Source organism: Benincasa hispida, chromosome 8 (assembly GCF_009727055.1).
Source record: "Benincasa hispida cultivar B227 chromosome 8, ASM972705v1, whole genome shotgun sequence".
NCBI classification, from domain to species: Eukaryota; Viridiplantae; Streptophyta; class Magnoliopsida; order Cucurbitales; family Cucurbitaceae; genus Benincasa; species Benincasa hispida.
Window position 1 is genome coordinate 5,372,937 of NC_052356.1, and position 13,381 is coordinate 5,386,317.

Below are 13,381 nucleotides of genomic sequence, written 5' to 3' on the forward strand. Positions count from 1 at the left end.
ACAAGTTTGAATCCACCGACTGGAAAGTAAGAACTTTTTGTGTTTTTTTTTTTTTTTTACTTACATTTCAATACTCATTTCCTCTTAATTTCTCATTTTCTTAGAAAGCGGAAAAAACTAATCAAAGGAATCGGTCAGCCCAAAAATACCCTCATACAACTAGTTCTAAGACTTTTATACCCATACGAAAATCCACGGTAATATTAAAAGTATTTCTATATTTGATTTCTAAGAAAGTATTATTAATATCTTCTATGTGAATTGTTTTACAGAAAGGACCTGACAGTCAAACAATGGACCTAGTAGACTTATTCAAGCAAACATACTATAAGAGTGACCAGTCCTTTGTTAATCAGGCCACTAATGAAGCATATGTAAGTGTTTATTCCACAATGTAACTTTATTTATATACAATTTTCATATAATAATTAGTCCTAATTATCGATGTAGAGTCAATTGGTCGAGCTGAGAGAAGCCTCCAACCAAGAAGGGTCTGAACCAATATAGGAAGAAGAAATATGCGAGCAGATGTTGGGCACAGGAGTGGGCCTTGGTAGGACACCAAAGGGTAAAAAAAATGAAAAAAAAAAAGTAAATCATCGTCCAATGCATCCTCATCAAGAGTTATAGAGAAGCAAAAACAAAAGATAGAAGAGTTAAAGACTATACTGGCTAGATTGGACGAACTGGAAGCAAAAAGTCAATTAGAGATGGATGATATATAAGCTATGCTCTTACAGCTCATGAGGGATAAATCGAACTAGGTATAAACTCTTCAACTTTCGTAGTAAACTAATTAGAAATTTGTGTACGTTGTTCTTCTGCAGTTATGGTAACATCATAAACGTTAGTTATGTAAAGTATAGTTAGTGTTCTGAAGTTGAGTTTGATTTTCAATTTGTGCTAAATAGTTGGGGGGGATTGTAAGGAGGAATTCTGAAGTTGAGTTTGAATTTCAGTTTGTGCTAAATTATATTAGTTTGTATAATGGGATTGAGAATAATTTTTTGGTTTTTAAGTACAACTATGTTTAATTTTAAGTTGATTTGTGTAAGTAAATATAGATATGTGAATGTATTGTTTTAATTTGAGACGAATAGTATGTTTAAGACTTGAAATTCTAACATGTTTTCTATATATTATTTACTATTGTAGACATTTACTTAATTTTGACAATTTTTATATTAGTTTGAATGATATTTGTAAAATTCAAACAAGTATGACATTTGAAAAAAAAAAAAAAAAAAAAAAAAACAGATTTAAATAAAGAATTAAAAAAAGGTAATTCCAATGGTTAAATATATAATCTCGACGATACAAGGGGTTGGGGAAAACCATAATTTAATACGTCTTTTATCTTCTTCCAACGCTAATGAACAAACCCCCGATGGTTCATGGGTCAGACAAAGATACAAAATCTCGACAGTACAAGGTCACCATCGAGATAATTGAATATCTCCGGACGGTGATACTAATTTATCACCATCGGGATATAATTATTTATCCCGATGGCACCGTCGGACAATTTTTTTTATCCCGACGATCTTTTACGACCGTCGGGTTTACAAATTATCCTTGCGGTGTTGTTTAGGGTTGGCATAAAAGCCCCATTCTCCATCCTCGAGATAACTGTTTTTTTCCTACGATACAGCTGTTATACCTTTGGGGAAGGTTACGCCGACGAGGCTTTGCCCACGATCTGCCCGATGATTGTTTGACCGTCGGAAAAAGTTTCGCTGACGCTCTTTCGACTAATCCCAACGATTTTCAGTGTCGGAAAAGGTCTAAATTATTGTAGTGAACAAAACCTAAATCAAACAATCAATCGAACTAATCGAATGAAAACAACTCCATATCAAAACAAAAGAATAAACAAAAAAACAACTTCCACCATGACAAAACTAAAATCATGGTATATAGATTACAAAAATGATATAATTTATATAAAGTTTATTAGTTTACTAATATATCAAAAGTAAACTATATCAGTTAGCTGATATACCGAATATAAAATATATAGTATAATTGATACACAAATAAGGGTTAAACTAGAATAATAAGAAAAACAATATCGGTTTTTTTCTTCCTACATTAGAAAACCATTCCTAAATTTACAAATATCCTTACTTTTTTTTCTACCTATTACAATTTTTTCTTTTTTTTTTTTCTTGGTTAGTGTAAAGATAATAGGAAAAGTTCATTCATGGACAAAGAAGAAAGAAAACAAAAATAAATAAAACCTGCAATGGAAGAAAGAAATATTCTTTACTTTATATATTTTATCAATTAGAAAATGACTTTCTTTGCCGTTTCTTCTCAAACAAGCTCATGATTTTTTTTTCCCCTTTTTCTTCACAACAGATTATATATATAATTTCTGTCAGCTCTGCCCAAAGCAAATTTATCTCAACCTGTCTCAAATCTTCGATGCCATTCTTCTTCATTATTCTAACAAAAAATTGTATGAACTTTCTATTCATAAAGAAACAATTAAACTGAAGAAACTGAAACTTTATGTTAGAAATCTTTTGGAATTATTCAGCAAGACTAACAAATCTAATTAAGCAAGAATAACACACCTAGTTCAAGTGTCTCAGAGATCCACTTTGCATTTGGTATTATCAAAATTAGGTGTAGAATCATTGATCTTAAGCCAGAGGTGGTTACAATAGATCTCGAGTAATCGAGGTTTCGACGTCCATTTGTTGAAAATGTAACTGAAATTAACAAAGCCGTAAATTTATTGGAAGCGTGTGATGGACACTCACAAATAAATAACCAACAAACGATTATTTGAGAGTAAACAAAAATACTTTTAATTGAAAGACTCTTCAAACTTAGTTCACACTCTTGATTAAACTCTCTTTGCACACTTAGATATATCAACAATGTCAATGTCAATCCTATTTATAGGATTGTCATGAATAAATTTAAATACATAACTCACATTCTAATTAAAAATACATAGAACAATTAAAATCCTACACGTAATTCATGTGAAACTCTACTAAATTAACGTTTACGTTAACATACTTAATTAACTCTCATCTTTTAATATTTCCAACTCTCATAAATTAATTCATCTATAATTTATCTAATTAAAACATGTTTAATTTTCAACAAAATTTTTTAGAGAGAGAATTTTTGGCTTAGATATTGAAAAAACTCTTAGAAAGAAGAGATAACGAAAGAAATAAATTTATGACCTATTTGGAATGACCTAGAAAAAAGTGTTTTTCAAAAGAATATTTTTATTTAAACTCTATTGATAAAAAATATAAATATATATATATATATATTTAAAATACCTTTCAAAAACTATTTAGAGTAGGTGTCAAATACTTTAATTTTTTTTTTCTCAGAATGACTTATTTCCAAAATTAAAAACTTCAAAAGTTAATCCAAACACAACCTTATTTTACCTATAAGCTTAATTTTTAAAATCTAAAAACAAAAAATAAAATAGTTATTAGATTAAAATTGAGGTAAATCTGACGAATTTATCCTTTGAATTCCGAATCGAAATACAATTAAAAGTAAAAATAAAGATTCTAATTAACATAAACAAAACCAAATTGGGTAGTTGCAATTGGTAGCATTTTTAAGAATAATAACCAAGTGTATAACATCATTTTAAAAAAATTGTAAATATAGACAGGTTTATCAACGATAGACTTCTATTGTTGATAGACTCTTACCAGTGATATGGTCTATCACTGATAGACTCCTACCAATAATATGGTCTATCACTGATAGACTATTTAAATTTGGCCATGTTTACAATTTTTTTACTTTATATTATATCTGCTAATATTTTTGTCAATGTCTATATTTGTAACTGTCCATTTTATATATCTATCTTAAAAGTCAAATGTTTATACCTGATTTTAGCTGAGAAGCGAAGCTCAAGATGTATCCATCCCGAATGCACGGGGCGCCCAAATGGGTATATGAAGTTGACACGGATGACGGGCGTCAAGACGGTCTCGTTTCGGGGCATCAACGTGAAGGTAGGGATAGCGGAGTAGAATGGTTGCCCCATATAGTCATTGACTATCATCTTCATAGAATCCATATGAAGGGAGGCTCTTTTGTTAGGGTTGTAGCTTTTGATAGTGAAAACTATAGTGGCATTGAGCTTTCTATTAGTTGAACCATCGGCTGTGACTTTGCCAGTTTCCACCCTAAGACGTGGGGTTTTAGGGAACACAATAAGCCAACATGTGAGAATTGCAACACCAACAAGAAATATTACACACAACAAGCTTCTTCCTATGATCCTTATGATTCTCGTGCGTTTTACCGTTCCATGTCGCCTATAAGAGCTTCGGTTTGACGCCCTAATAACGGATGATGATGTTGATGATGATGATGATTCTCCTTGTGTAGTAGTGCTTCTCATTGTTCTTCAACAAGTTTTTACTTCTTTTGGTTTTTGAAATTTGTTCTCTCAATGTGCAAGTGAAGGGATATATATTGATTATTAGTACTATAAGAAGTATGTGTGTGTGTGTTTTGGTTTGCTTAATTAAGGAGTACAGGAATATATGCCACTATCTAACGATGCTTTTCTTGTGTTTACTGGCAGTTCAAGATTTGGGTTATGTCTTTATTGTGTCGGGGATGTGGATTAGGCTACAATAATCAAATCTATGCATTGAATCCCACATGGCATAAAACGAGGGGAAAACAAGTGGTATCATAGGGCTTCGTGTAGACAGGTTAGAGGTGGGTGAGGAACTTATATATCTCTATAAGGGTGGTTGTAAATATAACAATCACATTTAACGTATTAGCAGATATAGTACAATTTAGATCCAACTCTCAGAACCTATCAACAATAGATTATATCACTAGTAGAGATCTATTAATCATATAGTTTATCACCAATAGATTTTACTATATTTATAATTCTATAAAAATGTAGCTATACCTTAATTATTAACCTTAAAAGTGTTTGAACATTAGAATTATCTTATTTATAAAGTAGGAAAACTTTAGGTTGAGAAAGGTGTACATGTGTTTATGTAAAGCAAAATTTGTTGTGTGCACAAACATGCGTTTGACAAGTTATTTAAAATAGACGCATTTTGTATATATATATAACTTTTATACAACAAATACTTTATTGTACTTTCAAGCGTCAAACACATGTTACTTATATGGACTTTATACAGACACATTTATTTTGGAATTTATATTACTTTATCTTGATTTTATATACACAAATGTATATTTTAATATCTACAAACGATAAGGTGTATTTCCTATAATATATATTACTTATGCTACGTTATCATTTTAATTAGTGATACTTATCTATATGTATTTCACAATGTATATACATCTTATCTTACATCATCCATTACAAGAATTCTGGAAAGGGCTTTAATGTCGGTTGTCAATCGAACCGACATTAAAGCCCTTTAATGTTGTTTGTCAACTGAAGCCCATAATCCATTAAAGCCCTTTAAACAGACATTGAAGTCCAGAATTCATGTCCGCTTTTTTCAATTGTTGTTCGTTTTTTTTAAATTTCGTTGTCGAATCCATTTTTAATATTGGTCAAAAAGTTAAATATGATATTATATGTCTCATGTTGGGTCAGGAAATGTCTGTCATTGTTTTTTTATTAAAAAATATAAAAAAAAATTTGTTTATTGTAATGCGTGCCTGTTATATTCTGCATGGCAAGACAACAATATTTGACTTCCACCTATGAATTCACTGAACTCAAACCTGAAATATAACAATAGACAGAAAAATACACTCTACCACAAAACTAAATACAAAGTTACCTGCAATGAAACACATTTATATAATAATTTATCCACAAACAAGAATTAATATTTCCAATCTATTCTATAAGTACTCATCAAATATAAAATAAACACACTAACCAACATTTGTATATCGATAACACACTTTCATAGACCAATAATTATAATTATCAACCCCGTCTATAATAATCATTTCTCTCATTCACAAATATTAATTAGTATTCCACGAATACTTACACCAAATACCCCATAAACAAAAAAAATTATACATAAATCTTCCAATAAACAGATCATGGTTAGATAACAATTCGTCTATCCACAAACCAACGATTAGTACTTCAGATTCATTCTAAACTTGCATATTTTACTCAAAACTCGTCAAGATTCATTCTAAGCTAGCATTTACATTCTATTGAGACAAAAAACAAGAAGTATATCATTACACAAATCGGCCAACAAAACTGGTCCATTGAGTTCAAATTACGTCAATCTCTCCTTGGGTATATGCATTTTTTGTATTGAACTTCGAAAAGAAAAAAAATAAACTCAACATAAGTTTACATCATTTATTAAATTAAAGCTAGTATATAAAAAATAAATAATTTACGTACAAGACTATTAATGAGAGTAGTAGGATTATGCACTATTTTGTGTATATAATTTTGCACATAGTACCTGCATCCTACAAAATCTAATTGATGGGGGCAGTGCATATAAATAAGTTGAAAACAATTATTCTTATGTTCAAATGAACATAAATTGTTAAAAAAAATAAATGCAAATTTACCTTTACAGGTTTCCATTTTGGAGAAGACCGATGGTGTTGGAGAAATACCACATGGCTTTTGTTGGGATATTCTTAGCCTTTTCCTTTAAACTTTTATGAAGCTTCCATCTTGACGTACCACAAATGGGGCATACATTTGCATTGGAGAGTTCTTTTCTAAACAAGCAACAATCGTTGCTACATGCATGAATCTTCTCATACTTAATTCCAAGAGTACCCAACATCTTTTTTGCTTCATAAGTAGAAGTTGGAATTTCATTAGGACTACTGTCATGAATTAATTCCAACAACTCAGTGAAACTCTTATCGCTCCATCCAAATTTAGCTTTCAAATTATATAACTTTACCAATTTAGATATTTTGAAAAAAGTTTTACAATTTGAGTACAATGATTTCTTTGCATCATCTAATAATTCTTCAAAATTATCGAATTTTTCATTAAAATAGTTGTATGCAGCCTCAAACATTCCAATTGTGTCATCAACGTCAACATCATCTTCATCAACTTTGTCTCTTTCACTAGTAAACACATTTTCATTGTTTCTCTTAACCGGTAATGATTCACCGTGAAAAATCCATGTCTGATAAATTTGATCTATACCATTAAAAAATAAGTGATCTCTTATTGTGTTCACATTTAGAGTATTTGCATTCACACACTTCAAACATGGATAACTCATGACATTCGGTATATTTGAATGTTGTAGACCATTTTTAATAAACATCTCAATCCCTAAACCATACTTAGCTGATATTCTATTCATTTTCATCCATGACTTATCCATGATTGTAAAATATGCAACTTAATCTACAAAAAAGACAAATAATAACAAGGAAAAATTACGTAACAGTAAGCTTGTAAATTTAACCATAATCAACAATAAGACCTAAAACATTAACAAATTGGTTCTGATATACACTTGAACTACACCAAGCAAGACTATCAACCAAGTACATGTTTTTTAACTAATTTCATTCAAACATTAACACATTTCAAGAAGCTTATTCATTGGAACAGAACATAAAATTAATGAAATAACACTTGAACCACACCAATCAAGCTTAATCAACCAAGTAAGACCAAATTAGTTTATATATAATTGAAAGAAAAGAATTTTGATATACACTTAAACCGCACCAAGCAAGACTACCAACCAAGTATATATTCTTCAACTAATTTAATTCCAACATTTCAAAATTTCAAAAAGTTTAATCATGGGAACAAAACATAAGATTAATGAAATAACACTTGAACCACACCAATCAAACTTAATCAACTAAGTAAGACCAAATTAGTTTATATATAATTGAAAGAAAAGGATTTTGATATACACTTGAACCCCACCAAACAAGACTATCAACCAAGTACATATTATTGAACTAATTTCATTCTAACATTAATAAATTTCAATAAGCTTAATCATTGGAACAAAACATAAAATTAATGAAATAACACTTGAACCACACCAATCAAGCTTAATCAACAAAGTAAGACCAAGTTAGTTTACATATGATTGAAAGAAAATGATTTTGATATACATTTGAACCACACCAAGCAAGACTATCAACCAAGTATATATTTTTTAACTAATTTCATTCCAACATTAACAAATTTCAAGAAGCTTAATCATTGGAACAAAACATAAAATTAATGAAATAATACTTGAACCACACCAATCAAGCTTAATCAACCAAGTAAGACCAAGTTAGTTAACATATAATTGAAAGAAAATGATTTTGATATACACTTGAACCACACCAAGCAAGACTATCAACCAAGTACATATTTTTTAACTAATTTCATTCCAACATTAACAAATTTCAAGAAGCTTAATCATTGGAATAAAACATAAAATTAATGAAATAACACTTGAACCACACCAATCAAACTTAATCAACAAAGTAAGACCAAATTAGTTTATATATATATGAAAGAAAAGAATTTTGATATACACTTAAACTACATCAAGCAAGACTACCAACCAAGTATATATTCTTCAACTAATTTAATTCCAATATTTCAAAATTTCAATAAGCTTAATCATTAAAATAGAAATAAAATGAATGAAATAACTTTAAATTACTAAATTGAAAATTCATATGAAAATAAAATTTTACCTTTCTAAGCAAACAACTTAAACAACCCACAAACTTGAGATCCGAACCTAAGCTCGAAGATTGGAACGCTAGTGAGCACCAGACCTTGCGAATAGAGTTGAGATGGCAGATCTGACAAACGGCAAGGTGACCATAACACCGGTGACCTACCTCTACGACTGGAACCAGCTGGACGAACGGCGAGCTGACCCGCCGAAAGAACAACCACCGAAAAACCAACCGGAGAACACCCAGAGAACAACGCCTAACCACGATGAACAACTGGAAGAACAATGCCCAACCACGATGGAAAAGCACGGAAGAACAGCGAAGAACAACGGAGAACACCCACGCGCCGACGAAAACCAACTGAAAAAAAATTGGAGAACACCCACGACGAAGACCCACCACTGGAAGAAGCCCACGACGACAGAGATCCAAGCAACACCGGTGATGACAACCCACGGAAGTGATGTGCACGGCCAAGCTAAGGAGAGAAACGAACCGGCCCTACGATTTCAATAATGACTGCTGTGACGCGTTTGAAACATTGAAATATGCGTTGACTATAGCTCTGGTACTAATAGCACCGGATTGGACGCAGTGTTTTATTCTCATGTGTGACGCGAGTGATGTTGCAATAGGTACCATGCTGGGGCAGAAGAAAGGAAATTTGATACATCCCATATCTTATGCGTCCAAGACACTGAATGACACTCAGGAACACTACACAACCACGAAAAACGAAATGTTGGTTGTAGTGTTTGCCATCGAGAAGTTTAGATCGTATTTAGTTGGTGCGACAGCCACCATCTATACAAATCACTCAGCCATAAAGTTCCTGATGAGTAAAAAAGACGTGAAACCAAGATTAATAAGATGGGTGCTACTATTACAGAAATTTGACATTGATATTCAAGACAGAAAAGGGACTGAGAATCAGGTGGCTGACCACCTGTCTAGATTGGAAAATCAAAAAATGCAAGATCAAGAAAATGCAATCAAAGATTCATTTCCTAATGAAAGCTTGTTCACAGTTGAAGACAGGGAACCTTAGTATGCGGACATAGTTAATTACATAACTACCAAGCAATTCCCTAGGAACTTCAACTCTCAGCAAAACCGTTAGTACATGACAGGAAATTTTATTTTTGGGATGAACTGTTCTCTATAAACAAGGGCCTGACTCCATAATGCGTCGATGTGTTCCGGAGGAAGAGACATAACGCATCTTGACTGAGTGTCACAACTCTCCTTACGGAGGGCATTTTGGTTGGCAAAAAACCGCTGCGAAGGTCCTTCAAAGCGGATACTTCTGGCCCACCCTCTTCAAAGACGTGAGGGAGAATGTTCGTAAATGTGACCCCTGCCAGCACACCAGGAATATCTCATCAAGGGATGCAATGCCCTTGAATAATATTCTTGAAGTTGAATTATTTGATGTTTGGGACATTGATTTTATGGACCTTTTCCCCTATCCTGCGGCCAACAATATATCCTACTTGCAGTAGACTATGTATCAAAGTGGGTAGAATCAGTAGCTGGTGCCATAAATGATGTGTCCACTGTTTCTAAGTTTCTTACCAGGAATATCTTCACACGCTTTGGAACGCCAAAAGCCTTGATAAGTGACGAAGGTACGCATTTCATTAATTGCATCATTTCTAAATTACTTGCCAAATATAATGTTAGGCACAAGATCGCTACCGCCTACCACCCACAAACGAACGATCAAGCTGAGGTATCCAATCGGGAAATAAAATCTATCCTGGAGAAAGTTGTCAACGCATCTGGGAAAGATGGGCACAGAGGCTGGATGAAGCACTCTAGGCCTACAGGACTGCCTACAAGACCCCCATAGGTATGTCTTCATACTCTTTAGTATTTGAAAAAGCTTGTCACTTACCCCTAGAGTTAAAGCACAAAGTTTTTTGGGCAGTAAAAAAGCTAAATTTGAACTTGGACGCCACGGGCGATCAACGCAAACTTCAGCTCAATGATCTTGAGGAGTGGCAGTTGAACGCATACGAGAACAACAAGCTCTACAAGGAGAAGACAAAACGTTGGCACGACCAACACATTAGTAAGAAAGAGATTTTTGTTGGCCAAAAAGTTTTATTGTTCAATTCACGATTGCATTTGTTCCCAGGAAAGTTAAAGTCGAGGTGGTCAGGACCATTCATTATCAAAACAATCTTTCCCCACGGAGCAGTAGAATTAACATGGAAGGATGGCACCAATGCATTCAAAGTAAATGGCCAAAGAATGAAGCCATACTTTGAAGATGGCATAGAACGTCAAAAGTCATCTCTCGTACTACGCGAAGCCAACTAAGGTTCACGTCGAAGCATCCATGTGTTCACACCGACACAAATTTCAGGGACGCTTCATCTTTCCTTATTCTTTTTGTATTATGTATTTCATCGATGCATTTGCATTTACTTTGTTTGTTTTTCTGCGTTTTAAGATTGATTGTTCATTGTTATTACCTTCATAGTTAGAGATTTACTTGTTTTAAATAATTAAAAAAAAAAAGTTGTCTATAATCCAGATGGGAATAAACGAACACACTAGACTTAAGTCTAATGCATGGCCCAAGTCGAAAGAACGCGTCTCGAAAATGCAAAGCACTCGAGTGCTTGGAAACCCAAGAAACGTCCCTTCGACTTCGCATTAATTGCAGAAATCAGGCGCCGCCTGACGTCACCCCTCTCTCTCCCCATCTTATAAAAATCGAGACCCTTCCTTTTCTTCTTCTTCATTGCCCTCGATCTCTCTGTGAAAGAAAAAAAAAAAGAAAAGAAAAATTCTAGTGCCTCTCGTTCCCCTCACCGCCGTTCGCTCAAACATTTCTCTGACCACTCTTCAACCATGATGTCGTCAACGTCTGATAATTAGAATCAATCAATGAGCTTTAGAGACGTCTCGCCGTTAAGTTAATTCTCCTCCTTGTTTGTTTCAACATCGCCTCCCTCAAGCCCTCGAAAATCCTCAAAAACCTCTGTCCCAACCAAACCTCTGCACGACGGAGCATCCTCCACTTCCCAGTGACCGTCTCGGTCGAAGCCCACCAAAGCCATCACAACCCTTCCTTCTAAGACCACCCAACAGCCTAAAACCACCCCAAAACCAAAACCTAAAACCCCTTCAAAAGCAAGGCAGCGTCCTTCGTCATCCACGACTGCAAAGAAATCGTATATCAAGCCCGCCCCACCACCATTCATTCCGAATATCACTCTGATGGGTACGATGCATGACCCCATCCCAACCTACATTCATAACGCACCATCGTCAGTCGTGCGTCCACCTCCTCTACTGTCAATCCAACCCTTGGCCACCATCTATCTAGTTGAAGCAGACGCGTCCAACCAACCACCGCGTTCACCCATCATCATCTCATCCCCTGGGTCGCCGCATACGCCATCAGGCACCCCACCATTTACTCCACCTAGGCCTAGCTCTGACGATCTTGCGTTAGAGCGTAACCTTGAAGAATTAGCGGAATTGGCTCGACGGGACGAGCAAAAAGTGTTTGGAGCTATCTTGGCAAGTCTGAATCAAGGCCAAGAAGAAGAGCAAGTGATGCATTCCAACCCACCTAACGCATCACTTGAATTGGACGAAGCGGTGCGCTACACAATGATGCTTGAAGCAGAGTTAGAAGAAGAAGATGAAGAAGATGAAGAAAGGGGATTTAGCCCAGACGCGTTGCAATCACGTCAAATTAACGCGAATAAAGGGCCTTCAAAAGCAAAGAGAGTGACGAGAAAGAGAAAATTAATCTTGGAGGAAGAAGATGAGTAGTCAGCATCCGGTCCTGAAAATGAAACGCGTGGGAGCTGCTCAAGGCTCAACACGTTAGAGAAGGAATTGGATGATTATCAGCCCGCAAGGCAAGGCTGAAGGAAGTCAGCTCTCCAAATGGAATTGGAGAACGAATTAAGAGAGCTAGTGCGGGAAGCCAAGGAACATGCGGTGGGCAAGCGTAAAGTAACCAACGTGTTACCTAAAAAGACCACGGAAGGAAGCGTCAGTTCAATGATATTCTTGTAGAGAAAGGCTTCTTTCCCAAACGCCACCCATTGCCAGCATATATAACTGAAACCATAGACGCAATGGATTGGGGTCAGCTATGCGTTGGGCATACAAGAATTTGGCCCAACCTTGCCCACCAGTTTTACAGCAGTAAGTTCGACATGGAGAAAAATACAGAATTTGTTGATGGGGTATTGGTGCGCTTCTCATCCGATAAGATCAATGAAATGTTCAACATCAGGAGTAATCTGAACGTAGAAGGTAACCGCATCTTGGAACAACCAACGCCGAGCCAAATTGAAGATGCGTTAAGAGTGGTAGCCAAGCCTGGAAGCAAATGGCAAAGAAGACGCGTCCAGATAATTGAAGTGGCAGCCAGATCTCGATCATATAAACGCGCCCCCAAAAGAAGACGCGTCCAGATAATTGAACACAACGATGAAGCTTCAGAGCATGAAGATTACGAAGCAGAGCCTGAACTTACGGATGAAGAAGCGCGGCCAACCCTAAACCTCACTCTCCAAAACTCACCAGTGGCCCCGCCAGAAGGGAGTCTTGATCCAACGCACCAAGAACCTACTGATATAGATCAAGACATCCCTTGCCCCCTTCCTTCACCCTCACCAAGTCCAATTCCCAATTTTGTGCCTCCTCCAACCATTTTTGAACCAACTGGGTTAGG

The 13,381-nt window shown here is 35.0% G+C and overlaps 1 protein-coding gene across 2 annotated transcripts; it reads right to left on the minus strand.

Moving 5' to 3' along the window:
* Positions 1 to 1,313: 1,313 nt before the first annotated feature.
* On the minus strand, positions 1,314 to 4,438 carry LOC120083688 (uncharacterized protein At1g08160-like). Of its 2 annotated transcripts, XR_005483497.1 has the most exons (3): positions 3,882 to 4,438; positions 2,580 to 2,717; positions 1,314 to 1,808 (listed from the first exon to the last, which is right to left on the minus strand). XR_005483497.1 is itself a non-coding variant. In XM_039039530.1 (2 exons), the coding sequence occupies exons 1-2, from the start codon at positions 4,400 to 4,402 to the stop codon at positions 2,594 to 2,596; spliced, it is 645 nt and encodes a 214-aa protein (XP_038895458.1). In that variant the 5' UTR covers positions 4,403 to 4,438; the 3' UTR covers positions 2,275 to 2,593. The 2 variants fall into 2 exon arrangements, 1 of the variants encoding a protein (XP_038895458.1); XM_039039530.1 differs by lacking the exon at positions 1,314 to 1,808 and having other exon boundaries at positions 2,275 to 2,717.
* Between the last annotated feature and the right edge of the window lie 8,943 nt (positions 4,439 to 13,381).